This window comes from Coregonus lavaretus (assembly GCF_964263955.1).
Source record: "Coregonus lavaretus genome assembly, chromosome: 33".
NCBI lineage: Eukaryota > Metazoa > Chordata > Actinopteri > Salmoniformes > Salmonidae > Coregonus > Coregonus lavaretus.
In genome coordinates, this window is record NC_140020.1 from 3,223,055 (window position 1) to 3,237,806 (window position 14,752).

A 14,752-nucleotide genomic window follows, 5' to 3' on the forward strand; every position below is an offset into this window, starting at 1 on the left:
TTTCCATCCTGCTACAAGTATGTCGTATGATTTTGCTTGCTCTGGACTCCAGAGAAGTGACATGATATATCCCTAGTTGATATTGGCAGCTAACATTAATGACTTTCAGCTCCAAATGCAGGTGTAAAACGCAGTGTATTTCTGTAGCCTATCTTGCGTTTTGAAAATATGCGTTACCGTTAATGACAGGCAACATTTGCGCAGCGATTGTACGCCCATGAACGCTTGTGCACACTTGCATGTGCGTGCACAGGGGTCGGAGGTTTGTCGGCTACCCCTCCTTTTTGGAGGTGGTGTTTCAAAAAGTTTGAAAAACACTGGGCTATATGATAGTGGCAACAGATGGAGTTGGGTTGGATATAGTAATGGTAGGCTACAGCATTTCTTACAATCTATTTTGACTGGAATTGTGTTGGTCATTGTTAATAAGTGCAGCATTTATTACAGTTCAAAATAGTTGTGCAAAATACGTTACTCATCAGATCGTGCTGCTTTCCCCTCTTCTTGTAATAATTGCTCAACGAGTCTGGGACCGCGGTTGCGGGATTATTATTATTTAGTTTTTTTTTAATTTGGGGGGGGGGCTTTTTTGTTTGAGCACATACCCCACAAACGGTCTGTGCACTGCCCTTCTCGCGACAGAGAGACACACGCAGAGAGTGAGAAATTCAAACCGCGTGCGCACACGCTCACACAGAAGCTCCAATCCTCCAGTGACCTGAAGCTGTTACCTCCGCTGGAAAGTGGAATCGGAACTTCGCGGTAAGCAAAGAGGCGAGCCGCAAACTAACAGAGAAACACAATCAAGCTATTGTTGTACCAACTCGGCGAAAGGCGACGAAAGCTCCACTTTTTATATCGGAGAAGCCTACGTCATCCGCGGATAAATCAAGACCATAACATAACATTAACGTTTGATAAAGGTAAGTGTTGGTCGGTTTCTTCTAAGAGCTATCTTCAACCATAGGTATTTTCAACAACAATCCTCATTAGCAGAATCACAAGTTTGAAGTGCGTGCGCTTTTAAGCTCTTCACAGCTTGGCTTGTGTCCAACTGTCCATTCCATAGCATTATCAGGAGAGCTTTCCTATACACAAAAGCCATGTATGGAAGCTGAAATCGTTTTTTAAAGAGATTTAAAAAATGCATGTAGAACACAGATGAAAATAATCTAAGTATCATTCATCGATAGATCAACTACAGCCTACAATATACTATCTGTGATTTCGAAATATAAAGAAATGATGTAACTTTTGAAGCCATGTGCAGATTACAGTATAATGTACTGCAATTTTGTTTGGAACATGGCTATTTGCACAACCGAGCTGGCAATGGAACCGACTCTTCTGATCCTCTAGGCAATAGTTTTGCGTGAATATGTAATATACCGTGCTATGGCTTAAAACCTTCTGTCGGTAGAGACGAATATTAACAAGAGGGTTTACAAGCTTGAGTGTTATTTCTAGTTTGACATTAGTTTCACATCTGACTGTGAAATTAAGACTTAACTCATTTGCATGGATTTGAATTGCGCCAGGCAATGAATTGGGCGCTCGCACGCACACTTCAGGTCAGATCTCAGGCTACACACAAGTATTGATGCATCTGTCTATCATATGGAAAGGGTTTTTGTAAAAATGTATTCATATTAAACGAATTTCAGAAGTGTAATGATGACAAGTGCAAACTTTGCACCTGTGGCTTTCTGAATATAGTACGTACAAGATTACCTTTAACCTTTATTTAAAACATTGTACTACCTCAAACTTTTTTATCCCCATAAGCAACAATAACAGGCGCAGAATGTGCATAATATGTGCATTTGATAAATCAGTTTAGTGTCAGTTTTGAATTTCTGATGTTTCAAGCGTGAGGCCCTAAAACCTGTTCAGCACTGGTTAATGATAACTCTAATTTGCAGTGCAGTGGACTGTGCTACGTGTGTCATTTCCATAGATTTGAATAGATATGGTTTTCCATATTGCCGGGAGCAGGTGAAACTAGCCTCATTCAATTATTCAGGAGAAAGTTTCTATTTTTCTCCCAAATCCACCTTACTCGCCTTTGTATTGTTGGAGGAAAGGATAAAATAACTGCGTCAAAGGCTCCCTCACTCTGGAGACGTTTAACCTGTCGCTCTCTGGCGACAAGGGTTGGAAAATCAATCAAGGACATTAAGGGAAATCATGGTCCTAGTGCGTGTGGCTGAGTCACGCACGCACGCGCGCGCACACACACACACAAAGCGAAAAAATACATACGCACATACACCCACACACAAACACAGACACGCACACATGCACACACACACACACAACCTAACTTGAACAGGAAACAAGCAAATTAGTCTTTATAATATAATAATATTTGAATTTGTTCTGTTACCTATCTGCAAATTGTTTGATAAGCGCATCCATACAGCCTTTCTAATGATGACACCCCCACAGAGAGTTTTAGGCTGGGTCTTTTGTTTCAATAGAAATGGCACCAAACACATATGTGGCCCTTTGATCCTCCACTCCAGTTCTTTTTGTTTGTCCCACTCACACCACGGGGATGAGAAGGGTAAGCGCTAACAAGGGCTCTGATGTCGGCAGAGTGTGCTGCATTTGTAATTGGATTATACTCTAATCACATTAATAAGTGTGCATAATAAGCGCCATTGCTAGCCCACATTAGATGGAGAGAAACAATGTCGTTTTTCTCCTTTTAAGTCATTGTCTTCTATCATGAAGGCACTGAATGATCATTCTGGGCACATACAGTGCATTCGGAAAGTATTCAGACCCCTTGACTTTTTCCACATTTTGCTACTTTACAGCCTTATTCTCAAATGGATTAAATCGTTTTTTTCCCTCATCAATCTACACACAATACCCCATAATGACAAAGCAAAAATAAAAGATGGAAATATCACATTTACATAAGTATTCAGACCCGTTACTCAGTACTTTGTTGAATCAACTTTGGCAGCAATTACAGCCTTGTGTCTTCTTGGGTATGATGCTACAAGCTTGGCACACCTGTATTTGGGGAGTTTCTCCCATTCTTCTCTGCAGATCCTCTCAAGCTCTGTCAGGTTGGATGGGGAGCATCGCTGCACAGCTATTTTCAGGTCTCTCCAGAGATGCTCGATCGGGTTCAAGTCCAGGCTCTGGCTGGGCCACTCAAGGACATTCAGAGACTTGTCCCGAAGCCACTCCTGCGTTGTGTTGGCTGTGTGCTTAGGGTCATTTTCCTGTTGGAAGGTGAACTTTCACCCCAGTCTGAGGTCCTGAGCGCTCTGGAGTAGGTTTTCATCAAGGATCTCTCTGTACTTTGCTCCGTTCATCTTTCCTTCAATCCTGACTAGTCTCCCAGTCCCTGCCACTGAAAAACATCCCCACAGCATGATGCTGTCAACACCATGCTTCACCATAGGGATGGTGGCAGGTTTCCTCCAGATGTGACGCTTGGCATTCAGGCCAAAGAGTTCAATCTTGGTTTCATCAGACCAGATAATCTTGTTTCTCATGGTCTGAGTCCTTTAGGTTCCTTTTGGCAAACTCCAAGCGGGCTGTCATGTTTACTGTCATGTTTACTGAAGGCCTGATTGGTGGAGTGCTGCAGAGATGGTTGTCCTTCTGGAAGGTTCTCCCATCTCCACAGAGGAACTCTGAAGCTCTGCCAGAGTGACCATCGGGTTCTTGGTCACCTCCCTGACCAAGGTCCTTCTCCCCCGATTGCTCAGTTTGGCCGGGCGGCCAGCTCTAGGAACAGTCTTGGTGGTTCCAAACTTCTTTCATTTAAGAATGATGGAGGCCACTGCGTTCTTGTGGACCTTGAATGCTGCAGAATTGTTTTGGTACCCTTCCCTAGATCTGTGCCTCGACACAATCCTGTCTCAGAGCTCTGTGGACAATTCCTTCGACCTCATGGCTTGGTTTTTGCTCTGACATGCACTGTCAACTGTGGGACCTTATATAGACAGGTGTGTTCCTTTCCAAATCATGTCCAATCAATTGAATTTACCACAGGTTGTAGAAACAACTCAAGGATGATCAATGGAAACAGGAATCAATTTCGAGTCTCATAGCAAAGGGTCTGAATACTTATGTAAATAATAATAAGCTATTTAAGTATTTTTTTTTAAATATACATTTGCTAAAATGTCTAAAAACCAGTTTTCGCTTTGTCCTTATGGGGTATTGTGTGTAGATTGTTGAGGACAATTTTTTATTTGATCAATTTTAGAATAAGGCTTTAACGTGATGGGGTGGCAGGTAGCTTAGTGGGTAAGAGCGTTGTGCCAGCAACCGAAAGGTCGCTGGTTCTAATCCCCGAGCGGACTAGGTGAAAAATCTGTCGTGGTGCCCTTAAGCAAGGCACTTAACCCTAATTGCTCTTTTAAGTCGCTCTGGATAAGAGCGTCTGCTAAATGACTAAAATGTAAATGTTAACATAACAAAATGTGGAAAAAGTCAAGGGCTCTGAATACTTTCCGAATGCACATTATATGCATAAACAAACCAATTGATTCTTGGCAGAGCTCTATGTGTTGACTGAATTGGAATGTCAAGCCAGCTTCTTACTGTAACCTTGATGAAGACTATGGTATGTGTGATGAGTTACGCATCTTAATGCTGGGCCTGGTTGATCCTAGGATAGGGGAGCATTAGCTGGGTGCTTGGGCCGTGTAACAGGTACTGTACAGTCATGGTCAAACGTTTTGAGAATGACACAAATACTAATTTTCACAAAGTCTGCTGCCTCAGTTTTGATGATGGCAATTTGCATATACTCCAGAATGTCATGAAGAGTGATCAGATGAATTGCAATTAATTGCAAAGTCCATCTTTGCCATGAAAATGAAATTAATCCCCCAAAAAACATTTCCACTGCATTTCAGCCCTGCCTCAAAAGGACTAGCTGCCATCATGTCAGTGATTATCTCGTTAACACAGGTGAGAGTGTTGACGAGGACAAGGCTGGAGATCACTCTGTCATGCTGATTGAGTTAGAATAACAGACTGGAAGCTTTAAAAGGAGGGTGGTGCTTGAAATCATTGTTCTTCCTCTGTTAACCATGGTTACCTGCAAGGAAACACGTGCCATCATCATTGCTTTGCACAAAAAGGGCTTCACAGGCAAGGATATTGCTGCTAGTAAGATTGTACCTAAATCAACCATTTATCGGATCATCAAGAACTTCAAGGAGAGATGTTAAATTGTTGTGAAGAAGGCGTCAGGGCGCCCAAGAAAGTCCAGCAAGCGCCAGGACCGTCTCCTAAAGTTGATTCAGCTGCGGGATCGGGGCACCAGTGCAGAGCTTGCTCAGGAATGGCAGCAGGCAGGTTTGGGTGCATCTGCACGCACAGTGAGGCGAAGACTTTTGGAGGATGGCCTGGTGTCAAGAAGGGCAGGAAAGAAGCCACTTCTCTCCAGGAAAAACATCAGGGATAGACTGATATTCTGCAAAAGGTACAGGGATTGGACTGCTGAGGATTGGGGTAAAGTCATTTTCTCTGATGAATCCCCTTTTTGATTGTTTGGGGCATCCGGAAAACACCTTGTCCGGAGAAGACAAGGTGAGCGCTACCATCAGTCCTGTGTCATGCCAACAGTAAACCATCCTGAGACCATTCATGTGTGGGGTTGCCTCTCAGCCAAGGGAGTGGGCTCACTCACAATTTTGCCTAAGAACACAGCCATGAATAAAGAATGGTACCAACACATCCTCAGAGAGCAACTTCTCCCAACCATCCAAGAACAGTTTGGTGACGACCAATGCCTTTTCCAGCATGATGGAGCACCTTGCCATAAGGCAAAAGTGATAACTAAGTGGCTCGGGGAACAAAACATCGACAAACTCCCCAGACCTTAATCCCATTGAGAACTTGTGGTCGATCCTCAAGAGGCGGGTGGACAAACAAAAACACACAAAATCTGACAAACTCCAAGCATTGATTATGCAAGAATGGGCTGTCATCAGTCAGGATGTGTCCCAGAAGTTAATTGACAGCATGCCAGGGCGGATTGCAGAGGTCTTGAAAAAGAAGGGTCAACACTGCAAATATTGACTCTTTGCATAAACTTAATGTAATTGTCAATAAAAGCCTTTGACACTTATGGAATACTTGTAATTATACTTCAGTATACCATAGTAACATCTGACACAAATATCTCATAACACTGAAGCAGCGAACGTTGTGAAGACCACGACTGTACATGAACCTGTGGTGACTTTGATTATGTGGATCTCAGAATCTGTCACTGTTGTGGGCTCGATTCCTGTTCACTTATGTCACAGCTGGCTCCCTTAGGTTATAGTACTGCACACACACACACACACACACACCATTGCCCACTCACCATTCATACCCTCTTGAGTATGCCTCTCATTTCCATTAAATATGTTCTGTTTTTTTGCACTTTCCCCCACATAGATGCCTTCCAGACCCCCTAAAGACCCTCCAATCCAACCCAGTTTGGTCACAGCTGACTCCCTAAGGCTATTCTTTGTTATTAGGACTGGGCAAAACAACAGACACATCCTTACGCTATCAACACCCACTGCCACTTTGGAGAATGACACTTCTTTTCATAAAAAGGCATCTTGATTATTGACCGCCCACCATGTCGCCGTGGCAACAGCTAGCTGGGGGGGGGGGGGACCGTGCATTAGATTAGTCACCCCACCAAACACACACAGACATGTGCACGCACGTTTACACACCACACACACACACACACACACACACACACACACACACACTAGCATCAGGACTGGTGATGGCTCATGGTGAGAGGGGCTGTTGTCCAAGGAGCTGATTATTTTCTCATGGTTACATTAGTCTTGTTGGTGCCAGGACAGAAATCATTAACACTGGCAGGGCCATACCAGACGTCCAAACAATCAGATATGGTAACCCACTGCATCAGGAAGCATGGAAAAAGAGTGGCTCTGTGTAGTTTGATGGCTGTGAGGATCCCATGGTGCAATGAGTTTGAACATGGCACTGGTAACAGTGTTAATAAATAGTGCGTTCCATTCCTGCATGAGCTACAGTACACATTCCGCATTGAAGTGTTTACTGAAAGCAGCTTTGGATGAAAGCGTCAGATTATTAATGGGATCATTTTTTTTTAACCATCATTCAGGTCAAGTGTGGGGAACAGTGTGTGCACACCAGCCCAGCTTTAGCACACCTGATTCAACTGATCATGTTGTAAAATGGAAGACAACACTTAGTTGATTATTTGAAGTTAGTGATGGGCTTGTGTAATGTTTATTCCTGCCGGACTTCCGGTTTGCTCTTCTCCCTGGTTACTGTCATTGATTCGCCAATCACTCACTTTCCCATGTCTAAATTATTACTAATTGACCAAAAGACCAAGACGGTACTTGTCACCATGTTCACATCGTTGATGGTTCACATGTATTTTAGTTATATAAAAATTAATTAATAAATATAAAAATATAATTTTCCTGGGATGAGGTGGAAGATAGTGTTGATCTAAAAAAGGGTAAATTGTAATGTTTCTCATTGATTGTACCAATTGATTGACTCAATGAAAACAATGGTTCACAAAAAAACAAAAACAAATCATTTTCCAACCAAAAGTAAAAAGGTGGAAGTGAATATGGAGAGACTTGTTAGATGTACCGTTTTGTGAAAGGTCTACACAAAAACAATGTTTTTTTTCCCCAGCTGTTCTCAGTGCCGCTTAGTTTTAATAAGATAACTTTATCTTGGATAAAATGCATCGTTTTTTAAAGAAACACACACACCGTGCTAGTTATTTTCAGTTCCTGACTGAAACTAGACGTTACAAGGGAATAAGGCTACAACAGTTCCCTTATTGTCACTGAAGCAGAACAACTTCATTTTAATGTTGGAACGTGTTAAACCTGAATTATTTACATTCCCAGCAGCAGTTGCATCCTTGTTCCTGGTGCCAGACTGAGTGGTGTGAAGATCCCCCTAGATACTGATCTTGGGTCAGTTTTGCATTTCTCCCACTAATGGTTAAGGTAAGGTTTGGGGGAGGGGAAGCTGATCCTAGACCTGTACTTAGGGGAAACTTCACCCCGGAGCATGTCAGACATTATGCTCCAACTCACACTCTCATCTTCTCTATAAAAAGAATGCTAATCTGAATGAACATTTTTCTTGCCACGAGTAGAGCAGTGAAGACTGTAGCAGAGATTCAGTCGAAAAAGATTAAGTAAAGTATACATCATTTAGACACACAAGGTTCATTTTAGGACACAGCAAAAATAAAGGGTGTGGTTGGGCTTTGAACTGGCTGCCCCCCATGGCTCCCCCTGCTGTAATGGAGGATGTTTCCAAAATGTTAGGTAAACGTTAGGTAAATGTTAGGTAACGTTCTTGTTAGACTTTTTATTAATTTAACCTTTATTTAACTAGGCAAGTCAGTTAAGAATAAATTCTTATTTACAATGACGGCCTACCAAGAGCACAATCTAATGATACTGTGACATCACGCAGCTGACATTCTCTGAACTAAACTTTCCCATAACCTTTTGCAAACATTCTTGCAACACATTGACAATTTGCTGAGAGCATTTTGTAGGTGCAAGAGCAGAATCAGGCCCTGTAGCATTCAGTGGCAAATGAGAAATGAAAATCTCCCGAGTGGCGCAGTGGTCTAAGGCACTGCATCACAGTGCTAGCTGTGCCACTAGAGATCCTGGTTCGAATCCAGGCTCTGTCGTGACCGGGAGGCCACGGGGCGGCGCACAATTGGCCAAGTGTCGTCCAGGGTAGGGGAGGGAATGGCCGGCAGGGATGTAGCTCAGTTGGTAGAGCATGGCGTTTGCAACACCAGGGTTGTGGGTTCGATTCCCACGGGGGGCCAGTATAAAAAATAATGTATGCACTCACTAACTGTAAGTTGCTCTGGATAAGAGCGTCTGCTAAATGACTTAAATGTAAAATACACAAGTGTACGTAGGCTGCGTTTACACAGGCAGCCCAATTCTGATCTTTTGCCACTAATTGGTCTTTTGACCAATCAGATCAGATATTTTTCCAACAGTTGGGCAAAAGAACTGGGCTGCCTATGTAAACGCAGCCTTAATGACTGTCACAAAAAGTCCCAATTCCAAACCAATCATTCATTACTTGCCCCAGGTCCTTATTACCCTGGTCCCAGATCTGTTTGTGCTGTCTTGCCAACTCCTATGATGAGACTCACAGATAAAAACGGAATTGGTTAGGAATCAGGAGTATGGTACTAGATACCGTTTTTTAGGGGGGTGGGGGGTCAAAAAGGAGCGTGGCGGGGCATGGCAGGGGGCGTGGAAGGGGGGGCAATGAGCGTGGTCGGCTGTCTGCGCGGCTACATTTAGAAAGAAATGTAGAAGCCCCAATCTTGGCACTGTATTTTTAGAAATGTTAAGCCAATTTCCTGTAATTCTACACATTTCTCCATGGAGCTGAGATTATTATTAATTTTAATTTCTTGTAATTCTACACATTTTGCCATGAAGCTGAAAGAAAATGTTACAGATTTAAAGCTAATTTCCTGCGATTCTCATATTCTACCATGGAGCTGAGAGAAAATGTTGCAGTTTTAAAGCTAGTTTACTGCAATTTTATGCATTTAGCCATGGATAAGGCCGTGTTCTTTTGCTCAAACATAATAACAAAATGAATACTGCTAAATTCATTGTTTTTGGAATTTTCTATTCTCCCTGACTGTCTAGCTTTTATTTAGGTGATTGTTAGTTCTCAAAGATTATATATAGGTCCATTATCTTATCTACATGCTTTATATCTGGTTTTAGTGGTTTAAATCACTTAAAGTGTTTTTCTATCCCTAAAATGAATTTATGCAATCCGAAAAAACGCTTAGAAAAATCCCTGCCAATATTGTCCACACCAATTCAGCCCTCGGGACTAGTTCTAGGGATGTTTGGTTTGGAACGGGGCCATACTGAGAACATGTCCTTTCTTTTTGTTTTGGCTTGGCTGTAGGCGAGGCTTACTGACGGAATGACAGAAGTGATGAACACCTGTGATTCGAAGGTGGGAGACTTCACCGTTGGAGGCGCCCCAGCAGACGAGGGTATATCCTTTCAGGTGGGACTAATTCAAACGGACACAAAAAACTAAAACAAACAAAGTAACACACACTCACTTTCACCAAACACACACACTCACAAACAACACTACAGCACAACATAAGAATCGTTTACATGCACAAACAAATGATGAGCAACACGTGCACACACACACACAGAAATTAGACACACACACTCTCTCCATGGCACTCTCTCAGATCTCTCTCTTCTCCTCTCTCCTTCCCTGTAGACCCATGACAGGTGCAAATGTCCCTCCATTGCTCTAAACTGACAGCAGGGCTATTTCTGACTGCACCTCAATCACAGCCTTCCCCTCCTTTTCATCCCCTCTCATCCTCCGTAAAAAAGCCCATCTGATTTCTGCTAACTTTTTACAGTGAAGACCCAGTGACTTCAAAGACCCAGTGACTTCAAAGACCCAATGACTTCAAAGACCCAATGACTTCAAAGACCCAGTGACTTCAAAGACCCAATGACTTCAAAGACCAAGTGGCTTCAAATACCAAGTGGCTTCAAATACCCATTGGCTTCAAAGACCCAATAACTTAAAAGACCCATTGACTTCAAATACCCATTAACTTCAAAGACCCAGTGACATCAAATACTCAGTTACTTCAAATACCCATTGAGTTCAGAGACCCGGTGACTTCAATGACCCAGTGACTAACGACCCAGTGACTTCAAAGACCCATTGACTTCAAAGACCCAGTGACTTCAAAGACCCATTGACTTCAAAGACCCAGTGACTTCAGGGTCCTCCAAGGAACTCGCTGCTCTCTTGTGACTCCAAAGTCAAGTAAATGTGGATCATTACTTGTAGAAGAACATGATGCATGTTGGACCTTTATGGACCTGGCTCAATAGAGGCCTTGTCTAAAGCCAGTGAAAGCTCTCAAGTAAGAGATGGCAGCCAATCCAGTGGCAAGCTGTTACTTTCTTAGCCAACCGGCTTGCCCCCATACAGATGCAGGTGTCCCTCGCTGACCCCCCTCTTCCTCCTTCAGTGCAGTGGTGTTATGGAAGTAATCGCACCCAACACAGTGGTGTTTTGGAAGTGATTGTGTCCCACACAGTGGTGTTATAGAAGTAATCGCACCCCACACAGTGGTGTTATGGAAGTAATCGCACCCCACACAGTGGTGTTATGGAAGTAATCGCACCCAACACAGTGGTGTTATGGAAGTAATCGCACCCCACACAGTGGTGTTATGGAAGTAATCGCGTCCCACACAGTGGTGTTATGGAAGTAATCGCACCCCACACAGTGGTGTTATGGAAGTAATCGCACCCCACACAGTGGTGTTATGGAAGTAATCGCACCCAACACAGTGGTGTTATGGAAGTAATCGCACCCCACACAGTGGTGTTATGGAAGTAATCGCACCCCACACAGTGGTGTTATGGAAGTAATCGCACCCCACACAGTGGTGTTATGGAAGTAATCGCATCCCACACAGTGGTGTTATGGAAGTAATCGCATCCCACACAGTGGTGTTATGGAAGTAATCGCATCCCACACAGTGGTGTTATGGGAGTAATCCTCCTTCAGTGCAGTGGTGTTATGGAAGTAATCACAGTGGTGCTATGGAAGTAATCATAGTGGTGCAATAGAAGTAATCGCGCCCTGCACAAAGTGAGTCACACATCCTCTCGTCGGCTCGAGCTCTTCAGAGGTCCGAGATTTTGCGATAGAAGTCACACTTGCGGCATGCAGCGAATGCAAAGCGCCTCGTTAACCCGGCATCCATTTCAAAGCCTTAAATGCAGTTTTTGACTAGCGGGAATGTCATTCAGGGAGGGAGGAAGTGGAAAACATATATTTCTGTCTTCAAATGTCTGTTTCCCATTCAAGTCACTAGCCAAAACTCCTTACCTCTCTCACTGAGCATCATCTTGTGGTCATGATTAGTCATGCTGTGTTGTTCTGGAATGTGTTTTGAAAACACAAAACTGACCATATAATCTAGGGTTAACCTGATCCTACTCCATCAATGTCTCAGATGTTACCAGCAGGATTGGCGTTAGCAGCAATTCAGTGTTCAATTCAGTTCAATTCACCCCAACCCTTACCCTGGTTACCAAATTTTCCACTCTTTCTTTGGTGACCCCGACGTGATTGTTTTTTCAGATCTTTCCGGACTCCCACGAGAGGTTCCCTAAGCTGTCCAAGCGGCTTCCGTCCATCGTGGTGGAGCCCACCGAGAGTGGGGAGGTGGAGAGTGGCGAGCTCCGCTGGCCCCCTGATGACCTCACTTCCCCTGATGACGACCCCGGAGAGGCCCAGGCCCAGGCAGTAGGTGAGAACCACTAAAACCCATTTACAGCCAAGACATAAGAAAACCAGGAGGGATCTCCAGGAGACAATAGAATAGAATCAGTTTATTTTTCTGAAGCAAACTTCAGACAAAAGAGAGGAACTGAGGAACTCTTACTTGCTATGCCTAATAAAGTTTAGAACATTTTAAAACTATTCAATAGTATTGAGGTACAGTTGTTTACATACACTTAGGTTGGAGTCATTAAAACTTGTTTTTCAACCAATCCACAAATTTCTTGTTAACAAACTATAGTTTTGGCAAGTCGGTTAGGACATCTACTTTGTGCATGACACAAGTAATTTTTCCAACAATTGTTTAAAGACAGATTATTTCACTTATAATTCACTATATCACAATTCCAGTGGGTCAGAAGTTTACATACACTAAGTTGACTGTGCCTTTAAACAGCTTGGAAAATGTCAACTGTATGTGATTTGTAATACCGGTAAAGACTAGGAGCTTGTAGGTTGTAGTCAGGGGTGGAGCCTGTAAGCAAAATGTAGCTATCCAAATGGAATGTATTTAAATATGTGTGTTGGTGGCAGGCGGGGATCATCCAGAAGACGAAGAGCAAGTTGACAGAATGATGGGAGGAGTTTAAAACTGACTCTCGTGGTGCTGGCACCATTCCAGCCATTCACAGTGAGTGTCTCTATGATGGACTGCAGCAAGGAGGAGGGAGGGTCTTCAGGCTAAGCCCTTAATTAACACAACCGCCAACATGTTGGTAGACCTCCACACCACTTGGTGGGGCCGAGCCCTGCACGATTGTCTTAAATAGCTCTTACGTGGCAAACCTTAGTGGGTAGCTTGCTACTGTAGATCAATTGTTGCTTGTTTTACTTTAGGTTTCACAACGCCATTTGTATGTACACCCCTTTCAGAGTTTGTTTATCTGTGATCTTTAGATATAGGAACTAAAGACATGAACACTACCGTATATAAAATGTTTAATGTATCTGACTGTCTTAGACCAAAGTCTAGAACACTGTCCTCTTATTAAAACTGTATGGACGCCGTAGATATACAGATTTATACAGTGAGTTTGGAAGAGGAGAATTCATCATGAGGAATGTGTCTTTCTTACATTATATTGTATAGCTGTTGGCTTCTGCTCAAATGCATGTTATTATCTACAGTCGTGGTCAAAAGTTTTGAGAATGACACAAATGCTAATTTTCTAGAATTATCTAAAAGCCCTTATTACAATTTGTTTTTCTTTCAAACAACAGGATTTGAAGCATCATTGTAGGTCATATATATATTACAAAGCACATGTATTTTCAATCAAGGACTATTTGAAATAACACAATTTTCACATAAAAATGTTGTATTATTTAATATTTTGCCCAATTTCATAGTGTGTCTAGGGATTGTTTTTGTTCATTAAACTTATAAACGCAACATCGAAAGTGTTGGTCCCATGTTTCATGAGCTGAAATAAAGGATCCCAGAAATTTTCCATACGCACAAAAAGCTTATTTCTCTCAGATTTTGGGGATAATTTGTTTACATCCCTGTTAGTGAGCATTTTTCCTTTGCCAAGAGAATCCATCCACCTGACAGGTGTGGCATATCAAGAATAAACAGCATGATCATTACACAGGTGCACCTTGTGCTCAGAACAATAAAAGGCCACTCTAAAATGTGCAGTTTTGTTACACAACACAATGCCACAGATGTCTTAAGTTTTGAGGGATTGTGCAATTGGCAAGCTGAGTGCAGGAATGTCCACCAGAGCTGTTGCCAGAGAATTGAATGTTCATTTCTCTACCATAAGCTGCCTCCAACGTCGGTTTAGAAATTTGGCAGTACGTTCAACCGGCCTGACAACTGCAGACCACGTGTAACCATGCCAGCCCAGGACCTCCACATCCGGCTTCTTCAACTGCAGGATCGTCTGAGACCAGCCACACTGATGAAACTGAGGAGTATTTCTGTCTGTAATAAAGCCCTTTTGTGGGGAAAAACTAATTCTGATTGGCTGGGCCTTTCTCCCCAGTGGGTGGGCCTGGCTCCCAAGTGGGTGGGCCTATGCCCACCCAGGCCCACCCATGGCTGTGCCCCTGCCCAGTCATGTGAAATCCATAGATTAGGGCCTAATGAATTTATTTCAATTGACTGACTGACAATTATACAAACTGTAACTCAGTAAAATCTTTGAAATTGTTGCATGTTGCGTTTATATTTTTGTTCAGTATAGGTTGGAGTCTGATATTATAGTTACATTTCAAGAATTCACACAAAAACGTCTCGCTTACGTCCTTGATAATTTTGGAAAACATTAATATAACAGTTCTTGTGAAAATGCGTTGCTGCACATGCACAAACGTAGATACTAAA

The 14,752-nt window shown here is 42.8% G+C and overlaps 1 protein-coding gene across 1 annotated transcript; it reads left to right on the top strand.

The window, feature by feature from the left end:
- The first annotated feature begins 309 nt into the window (after positions 1-309).
- LOC311108364 (protein LBH-like) lies at positions 310-13,869 on the top strand. The gene is made up of 4 exons (XM_084150999.1): positions 310-923; positions 9,985-10,089; positions 12,220-12,388; positions 12,955-13,869. The coding sequence occupies exons 2-4, from the start codon at positions 10,003-10,005 to the stop codon at positions 13,008-13,010; spliced, it is 312 nt and encodes a 103-aa protein (XP_084007125.1). The 5' UTR covers positions 310-923; positions 9,985-10,002; the 3' UTR covers positions 13,011-13,869.
- The last annotated feature ends 883 nt before the right edge of the window (positions 13,870-14,752 follow it).

Excerpts from the sequence above, each read along its gene's own strand:
- LOC311108364 (XM_084150999.1), top strand. The coding sequence starts at position 10,003 with ATGACAGAAGTGATGAACACCTGTGATTCGAAGGTGGGAGACTTCACC. Across the intron at positions 10,090-12,219 it reads ACGAGGGTATATCCTTTCAG|ATCTTTCCGGACTCCCACGA; the intron begins GTGGGACTAATT and ends TTGTTTTTTCAG. Across the intron at positions 12,389-12,954 it reads GGCCCAGGCCCAGGCAGTAG|GCGGGGATCATCCAGAAGAC; the intron begins GTGAGAACCACT and ends TGTTGGTGGCAG.